Source organism: Quercus lobata, unplaced genomic scaffold, assembly GCF_001633185.2.
Source record: "Quercus lobata isolate SW786 unplaced genomic scaffold, ValleyOak3.0 Primary Assembly Scq3eQI_73, whole genome shotgun sequence".
Lineage (NCBI taxonomy): Eukaryota > Viridiplantae > Streptophyta > Magnoliopsida > Fagales > Fagaceae > Quercus > Quercus lobata.
In genome coordinates this window covers 488,950-500,588 of record NW_022154703.1, presented here as the reverse complement: position 1 = coordinate 500,588, position 11,639 = coordinate 488,950, and the positions used below count along the sequence as shown (strand labels likewise).

The 11,639-nt window shown below is 34.7% G+C and overlaps 1 protein-coding gene across 1 annotated transcript; it reads left to right on the top strand.

Annotated features, from left to right (window-relative positions):
- Positions 1-239: 239 nt before the first annotated feature.
- On the top strand, positions 240-2,083 carry LOC115972743 (polyubiquitin 3). Its single transcript, XM_031093003.1, has 2 exons — positions 240-367; positions 982-2,083. Exon 2 carries the CDS (start codon positions 982-984, stop codon positions 1,900-1,902), a length of 921 nt encoding a protein of 306 aa, XP_030948863.1. The 5' UTR covers positions 240-367; the 3' UTR covers positions 1,903-2,083.
- Positions 2,084-11,639: the final 9,556 nt, after the last annotated feature.

Sequence of the window (11,639 nt, the reverse complement as noted above, 5' to 3'; positions counted from 1 at the left end):
ATCGACTCTGCCCTATAAGTAACGATATCCAAAATCCAATTCTCCACGGTTTTAACTCCGTCATTACCGCCGTCAACTACCGCTAAAACCCACCAATACGTTACAATCATTGACGTCGTTAAACAAACAAATAAGTAAATTACCTCGAAATCATCGGATTCCAACTTGCCGTGTACACTAGTGCCCAACACCTCCTACTGGACACGTGTCATCACCTAATTCAACCTCTTAGTCACGGGTCCCTCAATTTCCGTGTCCAACTCTTCAACTTTATTCCTATAAAGCAAGCCCAACTCCTTCATTGTTTCATCGTTCAGATTCAATACATTTTCATTTTTGTGAAGCAAAAAATCAAAACTCTCTCAAGGTATCTTTCTTTTTCTTTCTTTTACTTATTATTCCAGTCCTCTTTTTTGATTTCTCTTCTTAATTTGAAGCATAGCAATATAGCATAGTAAATATCTATAGTATTTGGGAAATCCAAACCTAAATAATCATCAAAGGAATTATAGATCTCTGTGATTTATACGGAAATTCGTGGAATCTGATTATTTATATTAGTGGACTTTGGCTTAAGCCATAATAAAGCAGGTGAAAAGCATAGACAGATTATAGATCTGTCATATCTGGAAAAGTCATATTGAAATTGGTGCTATTTTTTGCTCAAATCCAATTGATTTGGTCAGATCTGTACTAACAAAAATTGATTATAGTGGAGGATTTATATCAAATTTATTTTTTCAATACAATGAAAGATTTATTATTTCATTAGATCTGTATGGAAAATGAAAAAAAAAAATATATATATATATATATATGTATATATATATATATATATATATTTGTTTCTATATATTGGTTTTGATTTATCTGATCTGATCTGATCTGATCTGTTGAATCTGGAAAATTTTATATGGAAATTCATGAAATCTTAAACGGCGTCGTATCGTAATCTCATATCGTTATTGTTGTTGTTGATAGATGCAAATCTTCGTGAAAACCCTTACCGGCAAGACCATCACTCTCGAGGTCGAGAGCTCAGACACCATCGACAACGTCAAGGCCAAGATCCAAGACAAGGAAGGAATTCCCCCAGACCAGCAAAGGCTGATCTTCGCCGGAAAGCAACTCGAGGACGGCCGCACCCTCGCCGACTACAACATCCAGAAGGAAAGCACCCTCCATCTCGTCCTCCGTCTCCGCGGTGGCATGCAGATCTTCGTCAAGACCTTGACGGGAAAGACCATCACCCTCGAGGTCGAGAGCTCCGACACCATCGACAACGTCAAGGCCAAGATCCAGGACAAGGAAGGCATCCCACCGGACCAGCAGAGGCTCATCTTCGCCGGAAAGCAGCTCGAGGACGGCCGCACCCTCGCCGACTACAACATCCAGAAGGAGTCCACCCTCCATCTCGTCCTCCGTCTCCGCGGTGGCATGCAGATCTTCGTCAAGACCCTCACTGGCAAAACCATCACCTTGGAGGTCGAGAGCTCCGACACCATCGACAACGTGAAGGCTAAAATCCAGGACAAGGAGGGCATCCCACCGGACCAGCAGAGGTTGATCTTCGCCGGGAAGCAGCTCGAGGACGGGCGCACCCTTGCCGACTATAACATCCAGAAGGAGTCAACACTTCACCTTGTCCTCCGTCTCCGTGGTGGTATGCAGATCTTCGTTAAGACTCTCACCGGAAAGACCATTACCTTGGAGGTGGAGAGTTCGGATACCATCGACAACGTGAAGGCGAAGATCCAGGACAAGGAGGGGATCCCACCAGACCAGCAGCGGTTGATCTTTGCAGGAAAGCAGCTGGAGGACGGCCGCACTCTTGCTGACTACAACATCCAGAAGGAGTCCACCCTTCACCTTGTCCTCCGTCTCCGTGGTGGTGCTTTCTGAGGAGTGAAAAAGCCCTGCTTTATGATTCAAAATTGTTGTTTTATGATTTATGGTTCTGTTTAATTGTTTCTGCTTTAATGGTGGAAACATCTAAAACTCTTTTTATATTTATATTATTATGTCTATGGCCCTGATGTGGCCTTTAAATAAATTTGATGCTGTTGCTATGTTTGTGTAAGTATATATCTGTGCTATGAATTGTGTGTTTGAATTGTGTGCTTGATGAACCTCCATGTTTAGGTGCTTTGGTTTTTCAAACCCAGGCATAATTGTTATAGAAGAAACTCAATTGATTTTTCTTAGAACTCCTAGAACATTAGTTGAGACTAGAAGTTTGATCGTTTAAAGTTGGCTTATGGAAGTGAAATTCATAGTCGTGGTTCGTACGTTTGTCTTGTATGTGTTTAGCCATGTAAGAGTTTTTTTGGGTTAAGCTAATTAAAGTGATTTTGATAGAGTAGGTTGAGCTAATTAGAGTGATTAGGGGTGGTAACTATGTTTTGTTAACAAATTTTTTTAAAAAATACATGTGGATGTGTGAAAAATTATGTATAATGTTATTTAAAAATTGAAAGCAAACACATCGTACCTAACTGCTCCTAGAGTTTGATAGAGTAGGTTGTGCTCATTAGAGTGATTGAAATTGATTGACGGGGTGTGGTCCTGTCATTTTCTTTTTATTATCCTAGATTATTAGGATTATAAATTTTTTCTCAACTAATTAAAATGAACTTTCCTTCTTGAACACCGACAAAATGATGCCAAAGCATGTATATAAACACCACAATATATTGAGATGACGCCCCATCATACATCAAAATTATATTAGCTGACATAACACAAAAAATATGGAGATAGATCTCATCATATACATGCACAGTGCACTACAGCACTAGGTAGGAACTCTAGGTCCAACTGTCTTAAGTCACGAGCCAGTTTGTTCTCAAACTTGTCCTCCATCTAAAACTAGAATCCAAAATCATTCACCACTTAGGACCAAATCCCAAGTTAATTGCTTCAAACACAAAGGTACGTCTCCTTCTACATCACACTTTGTTAGCTTCAATTGCCCGTTTTACTTCCAAGGCTTCTGTTGTAGTTGTTGATAATCTATGCTGAATGTAATTAATTGCTAAGTTGAATTACAATTACTTGAGAGTGCATACACTCTAAACCCAGCGTGCCTTTCCAGCCAGTCACAAACTAAGCTATAGAGTATAGAGCCTGCCATACAATCAATACCTATCCGCTCTTTCTCTTGGACCAGACCAATAACTATGGTTTATCTTCTCAAGGCCCATCACCAACAACGGCTCTCTTTCATCCTTCACCTTTATTTTCCTGTCTATACTTTGTTTTTGGGGGGGATAATGTCTCTACATAATTAGCTTGGGCTAGTAGTATTGAAGATTCGACTTTCGAGAGGGTAAGGACGAAGGCAAACTGAAGCAAATGAAAAAACACTTGATAAATTTTATTTTCTCCAAAATGGCGCTTGGGATTTGGAAAAGAATCAAAGAGTCAGAGGCGACAATGGGAGAATATGGGTTTTTCGGTTTCTACCTTCAAGTTTTTAAAGTAATGTTATATCCATAAATTGTTTTATAATATTTTTACAAATAATTGATGTGGCAAAAATTCTTATTGGTTTTCATCTCATCATCTGCTATTGACATTATTTTTTTATTTATCAATAATTACTCACACGCTAACAGTTTGTAAAAAAAAATTTGTAGCATTATCATTCTTCTAATTTTTATTCTTGTAAGTCCTTTTCCAACCAGCAAACAAAACCTTGAGTAATACATATCTGTTGGCTGCTCTTTTAGACTTCGATAGTATCTCTGACGGATTTTGGCGGCCTAGCTAGTTGCAATTCGTGGTTATTCAGATCCAAGGGTATGGGATTTTAATTTTTCTCAAAAGATTGTCTATGGAAAGTGTTATCCGTTAATATTGAAAATATGATGTGACAATTTTAATTGGAGTATGTAAAACCCATTCAAATCCTTATTAAAATTAAACTCAACCCGAAAATCTCTACTTGGTTTTTGCAATTAAAAAGCTTCTCCAAATGCTATTCACTCATCCTCCTTGTTTGCTACTTATGGTTACTAAGATTATTATCATCCGGGTATTTAAAAAAATCGTTAGTTTAAATACTAAAAAACTAAGTTATGTATTTTAATATCCAATTTCAAAATTCACCCTATGCTAATAAGTGTGCGTTTGTTTGCACTTTTAGGAGTTGAAAACGCCCATATTACAAAAAGCTGAAGAAAAATTGCGTTTGGCTCAGCCCAAAATGCAACTTTTTGATAAAAGTTGCGTTTTGGACCCAGGCAAAAAACGCGTTCAAAACGCGCAATATTTATAGACCGCAGGAGGTCCATAAATCAAAATGCACATGCGCGTTTGAACTGTTACCGTTGGGCTGATGGTGAATTACGAAAATACCCATAAAAATTCATCAGTTCTCTCACGCTTGAAGCTGAACTCTCACGCCCCTCATCTCATCTCTCTGCTCTCCCTTTGCACAAAGCTCACTCTCACGCCTCCCATCTCAAGCTTAATCAAAATACAAACTCAAAAACATAATCTTAAAATTAATCAAACCACAACAATAAAAGCAAAAAAATTCTTGCTCTCATAAAACTGATATAATTTAAACAACAAATCTAAAATCAAAACAACAACAACAGCAGATCAAGAACAGGAAAAAAAAAAAAAATAGAACAACAATAAATGATCAAGAAAAAAAAAAGAAGAAGCCGATTTGACCCCTGGTTGCATGCACTCCGCAATGAAGAGGAGGAGCAGCGGTGGCGGTGTGGTGGAGCAAAGACGATTTCTCCTCTCTCCATGCGTGTCTGTGTGTGTTTGAACTTTGAAGATAATGACACCAAAAGGAAAGCAAGATTATGGAATCAAATATCACAAAGAGAGCTAGAGAATTTATGGAATCAAGTAGGAAAAAAAAAAAAAAAGGAGAGAAGAAAATGAGAGAGCCGGAGAGCTTCTGGAATCAAGTGGAAGTAAAGGAAGGAAAAAATTAAAAAAAAAAGAATGAGGGAGCTTCTGGAAAGTGGAAGTAAAGAAAAAGAAAAAGGAGAGGATGTACTAGTGGACAATGGTATACGTGTGTGGTGGATAAAATGCAAGAGAAAAAAGAAAAGAAAAAGGAAACATATGGATGAAAGAAAGGCAAAGAATTAGAAATCACAATTTAAAAATATTACCACAATATTTTCACAATAAATTTTAAGTAATTAGCTAATATTGGTGAGTAAAAATATAATTTCAGTGGTGGGTTCAAATTAGAACTAGTAACAACTTTCCATATAAGATTTTGTTATGATTCTTGTGAAAGTATTGCAAAAAATATTGTGGATGTAACACTTTTTGTTGAAAAATATAATTGTTGAGAATGAATAGAAAAAGAAAAAATAAATATTAAAAAATAATAAATTTGATTACAAAATAAAAATTAAAAAAGTGGATAGGCAAAAGATCAATGTCATTGTTGATTGTCCAAACAGTACAAAAATTTGTCTAACCTGCTGGAGATGCTCTTATATATACATTGTCATTTTTGGTAATTTATCCCTCAAACTGCCACTTTTATAAGTGCTAACGAAACACTCAGCTTTTTCAAAAAGCACTTTTAAACAGATTTTACCAAACACTCAGTTTTTTGAAAATGCACTTTTTCATTATGCACTTTTTGAAAACTCCACTTTTTCATTATGCACTTTTTGAAAACTCCACTTTTTCATTATGTACTTTTACAAAAAGCTGAACCAAACTCACCCTAAACCAATGCTAATAAACCAATCTCAAGACCCATGCTATCATTGTATGACCCACACCACCACTATTGCACCACAATCCACGACCCACGCACACACAACCTACACCAAACCAACACCCATGAACCGCCAATCTAATACCTCCAACTGATCTCTACCACTACCATGCCACCATAACACACCAATCTCAACATCACAACCCACGTGATCTGCAAAAAGACCTATGCTGATCTCTATGCAAAACAACCCACACTAGTGGTGAGGTTTGAGAGAGAGAGAGAGAGAGAGAGAGAGAGAGAGAGAGAGAGAGAGAGAGAGAGAGAGAGAGAGAGAGAGAGAGAGAGAGAGAGAGAGAGAGAGAGAGAGAGAGAGAGAGAGAGATGATAAAATTAAAAAAACCGTTAAAAAGGAAATAGACATTTGCTATAGTAAAATCTTATTAGTAAGAGCATTAGCATTGGGTTTGTAAAACTCCCAAGTTGTTATTTTAGAACCCAAAAACACTAAAACCCATCTTTACTCGAGTGTCTAAACCTAAAATTTTTTACAATTTTACTATAGCGATTTCTTACTTATAGAAATCAATGTTCACTCTATCTAAACATAAAACTCATATATTTTATTCTCTCTCTCTCTCTCTCTCCTTCCTTGACCAAACCAAAATATTGCTCTCTCTTTAGTAGAAGGTGGCGGCAGCTTTAAGGACAAAAGGTGCATGGTGGCGGCAACTGGGTTTTGTTTCTGATTGTTCGATGGGTTTGAGTCAGTGGTTTTGGGTTTAAATCGGGGGTTGTGGATTGAATCAGTTGGTTAGTTTTGAATTAGTGGTGCTGGGCTTGGTTTCAATGTTTTCTAGGCTTAGTTTTGGCAGTTGCTTTGAGTTTCGGTTGTTAGTTTTTTGTTTTTAGTGCTTAGTTTGGTGTTTCAATTGTGGTGGTGGCGGTACAGTATTTCAAGAGTAGAGTTGGTTTGGTGGTTGGTGGTTGTTTAATTTTAGTGTTTTGGTGATTAGTGGGGTTGGTTTCGGTTTGTAGATTTGGGTGTCGTGGTGGTGATGCTTGGTTTGTAAACTAATTGCTGGTATGGTTGCTAGTAGCAAAGAGAGACATTGTGAGAGAGAGAGAGAGAGAGAATAGATAAATGAATAGTATTGGTTGTGATGTGAAAAATAAGAAATTGGACATAGTGTAAGTTGTAAAATGGTAGTGTAAAGTAGATAAAAATAGTTTTTTAAGGATAAAATGGGTATGATCTTTAGATACTTGGATGCTAATGAGCATTAGCATTGGGGGTTGTCAAACCCCCCAATGGCTATTCAACAACCCCAATGCATAAAAAACCTACTTTATCCAAGTGTGCATATCCAAAATTTTTTACAACCAAGTTGTAAAGAATTTTTTATTGTGAAAATATTCTCTCTTCCCTATTTTTTGAGTCCACTCTCTGTCCTCTATTTTTAAATTATTTTATTGTGTAGCTATATTATTTTAATGAGTTGTATATTATAATTATAATTGGGATGTTGGATATATTGTAAAATAGGTTGGTATGATAGATAAAGTAGGTTTTTACACAGTAAAATAACAACTTTGATACAAACTTGGATGTGAATGTTAAGAGTTTACTTTAGCTGAGTTGCAATTTTATGTTAGTATAACCATCTGGTTGAAGTTTAATTTTCATAGTTTGAGGTTTTAAAATAGCAAATTGGGAGTTTTAGAGCCCCCAATGCCAATGTTGTAATAATCTCCTTTTATACTACCATTTTTAAGGTTTTTGAACAAGGTTTTCAGACCCGGACTGTTCATTGAACCGTAAAAGGGAGAGGTTTAAGGTTTTTGAGGTCGAACCGAGGTCGAACCGGGATCGAACCGTGATGACATCATAATTAATTTAATAATTAATTAAAGCCTAAATATAGATATTAAATTTATAAAACTAGCAAAATTGACAATACATCTATATATGTGAGGGAAATTTAATGATTTTCAAGCATATATTTAATAATTAAATAAGAAAGTTAATAAAATAAAATAATAACCATGAAAACATTAAAATTTATGATTAATTTTTGAAGTAAAGTTGAATATCTTTGAAAGATTTTAATTATAATTTTTTTATTCCTTGTAAGAGATGGATAATTTAATTAAATAGAATAAAATTGTGTTAAGTTGTTTAAAAAAAAAAAAATTGTTAAGGGGTTGGACCGCACGGTTCTTACCAGTTCGTGCGGTCCAACCCCAGTTTTAACGGTTCACGAAATTAACAAAAAATCCGGTTCTTTATGCTAAAAAACTGGTTGTTATCCCGATTCCCGGTTTTCACGGTCCGACCTCCCGGTCTGGTCCGGTTCTGAAAACTATGTTTTTGAGTAGCAAGCTTTATGATTCAAAAAGCAAGACGCTAGGGATCAACTCTTTGGTCGTTGCTGGTATTTAGGGGTGTCTTTTCTATTTTTTTTGACGTTTTTGTTTCTCCTCGCCCTTGTCATGCAACATTTTCTTGATAAATTCTCCAACTCAACTTTACACTACCATACACCTGTATGTGTAAGATTCCATCCACCAGTGAGCTAAACAAGTGGGGAAGAACCATGGATCATTTGACAATTCATTGTTGAGAATGAAAAAACACAAGAATTAAAAAAAGAAGAGCCATGCATTGACAGCCTATGCATTTAAAATGTTGAACAAAACTTACCTGGCATGCACGTATTTTCTTCCTAAGGGGCTAGCTAGGGTTATGGGTTGGCTGGTTGACTGGGTAAAAAGTTGGGTGTGATATCAAATTTTCTAACTTCGTTGACAGCCTATTGCCAAATCGATCCAGAGTATTCAAGAAATCCAAGAGTGTTCAAAATTTAAAGGAGTTTTAATCTATAATTAACCCATATTACTAGGGGAAAAAAGAAACAGAAAAACATTTTTTTTTGAGAGAGTTTCAACAGAAAATTAGAGAGAGACAGAAAAACATGAATGCCCTTTTTTATCTCATTTCTTCAAGTTTTTTTGGCAAACTATGAATACCGTCCACCGAAACAGTCAAAGAATACCAACAGTTTTAATCCATACGTTTAATGGGAAATGTATTTCGAAGAAGAAATCAAATGTTTGGTTAGGCTGGAATTTGAAACTTAATGGTCAAGAATGCTTGTCCACATCAAAGCAAAGACGTGGCCAAAACTATGTTGTCATTTTATCGTTTATTTTATATAAGGATCCAACTCATACCACCACCTTCCTTAACTTATCCAATTCTCTCAGCTATCTCTTTCTCTTTCCTCTCTCTCTCTCACAGCCTCATTTAGAATCAGGTACTTTTCTCTTTTTTTTGGACTATTTGTTTGTTGTTAATTTCAATTATTGTTTCATTAGAATTATGTTACATGATCTGGTCATCGTCATTGTCATCTCATGTTTGTATATATTAAATACTTTTTTGCTATCAAAAAGTGGGAGAGGGAATTTGAACACAGATTCTTCACATAATAAGAACTAGACAATACTATTAAGTTACAAGGCTTTTGAGATAGGGAATATTGTAATTGTTGAGCAATGCTTTTTGTGATTTTATGAATGCTTCTTGTATAATATGATAAAGTCAATAGGTTTTTGGTTTGATTCCCCCAAATTGCAGATGCTTGTCATATGCGGTGATTGTCTGGGGTTAACCTAAAGATATATGCTAAGGAATATTAAATAGTTAATTATAGCCGTAATGTATATTGTTTAAAGGATTTTACTAATGTGTGCCCTAAGGGCACACATTAATTTCCATTTTTGGAAAAAAATTTCTCGTGAATTGAAAAAGTAATGACAGCTTTTTCAATTCTCGAGAAAATGTTTCCAAAAACAGAAAGTTTAACGTGTGCTCTAAGGGCACACATTAACCGAACCCTTGTTTAAAAGACTTAAAAAAAAAAAAAAAAAAAAAAAAAAAAAAAAAAAAAAAAAAAAAAAAAACCTTTGTTATCAATTCATTGACACACACACAAATCCAAGGTGGTTGAGTGTTATTTCTATACCAATTGACTTTATATATATATATATTTAAAAAGATATTTAATCATCATTTAATGGAGTATTAACTACAAAGTATTAAATACAACTTAAGAGATTTGAGATCTAATCTAGCCTACTTAAAAAAGAAATTCATTGATATCTTGACTTAGTAAAGAGCAATCATAATATGGTGGCCACCATAGGTTTCAATCTTACTGTGTCTTAATATTAGCCAAAATTAAATCTTTTGAGATAGGGACTTTTGTAATTGTTGAGCAAGTACTAAGGATTCCTTTTTTACAGAAGAGTGAGTTGATTAGTAATGTTTTTTGTGATTTTATGAATGCTTTTTGTTTAATAAACAGGTCATAGAATCCCATGTGACCAAACTTTTTGGGTTTGATTCCCCCAAACTACAGATGCTTGTCATTTGTGGTGATTGTCTGTATCTATTATAATCATAGGCTTAAGCTAAGGACATATGTTAAGGAATATTAAATAGATAATTATAGCCGAAATGCAAATAGTTTGAAAGGAAAAGAAAAAGGTAAAACACCTTTGTTATCAATTCATTGACTCATACACATAAATCCAAGGTGGTTGAGTTTTATTTCTATCCCAACTGACTTTATATTTTTGTAAAAAAGATAAGTAATCATCATTTAATGGAGTATTAAATACAACTTAAGAGATTTGAAATCGAATTTGGTCTACATAAAAAAATTAAAAAAAAAAATCCACTGAGGTTTCAATCTTACCGTGTCTTAATATTAGCAAATAAATAAATAAAAAATCTTTTGAGATAGGGACTTTTGTAATTGTGAGCAAGTACTAAGGGTTTTTTTTTTTTTTTTTTTTTTTTTAGAAGAGTGAATTGATTAGCGATGTTTTTCATGATTTTATGAATGCTTCTTGTTTAAAACACAGGTCATAGAATCCCATGTGACCAAACTTTTTGGGTTTGATTCCCCCAAACTACTGGTGATTGTCATTTGTGGTGATTGGCTGTACTATTATAATTATAAGCTTAACCTAAGGACATACGTTAAGGAATATTAAATAGATAATTATAGCCGAAATGCAAATAGTTTGAAAGGAAGAGAAAAAAGTAAAACACCTTTGTTATCAATTCATTGACTCGTACACACAAATCCAAGGTGGTTGAGTGTTATTTCTATACCAATTGACTTTATATTTTTGTAAAAATGATAAGTAATCATCATTTAATGGAGTATTAAATACAACTTAAGAGATTTGAGATCGAATTTGGTCTACATATAAAAGAAATTCATTGATATCTTAACCTAGGAAATAGCAATCATAATATAGTGGCAGCCATAGGTTTCAATCTTATCGTGTCTTAATATTAGCAAAAAAATAAAAAATAAAAAAATAAAAATCTTTTGAGATAGGGACTTTTGTAATTGTGAGCAAGTACTAAGGATTTGTTTTTGTTTTTTTTTTTAGAAGAGTGAATTGATTAGCGATACTTTTCTTGATTTTATGAATGCTTATTGTTTAAAACACAGGTCGTAGAATCCCATGTGACCAAACTTTTTGGGTTTGATTCCCCCAAACTATTGATGATTGTCATTTGTGGTGATTGTTTGTACTATTATAATTATAGACTTAACCTATGGACATACGTTAAGGAATATTAGAGCATCCACATCAGTGGATGCAAAATTCTCGTCTATTTTATACCGAAAAACCTACTTTTTCTATTTTACACACCCATTTTTACAAAGCACTCACATCAGTTTATCTATTCTACACATTTATTCAATAAAATATTCATTCTTTTACAATTTTTTATTATTCCCTCTCTCGCTGCCCCTCTCTCTCATAGACCCACAGTCCGTCACTACCAACAATCACTCCACACCCAGCCACCATCACCAAAATCATCACCACGCAACCACCATCA

Excerpts from the sequence above, each read along its gene's own strand:
- LOC115972743 (XM_031093003.1), top strand. The coding sequence starts at position 982 with ATGCAAATCTTCGTGAAAACCCTTACCGGCAAGACCATCACTCTCGAG.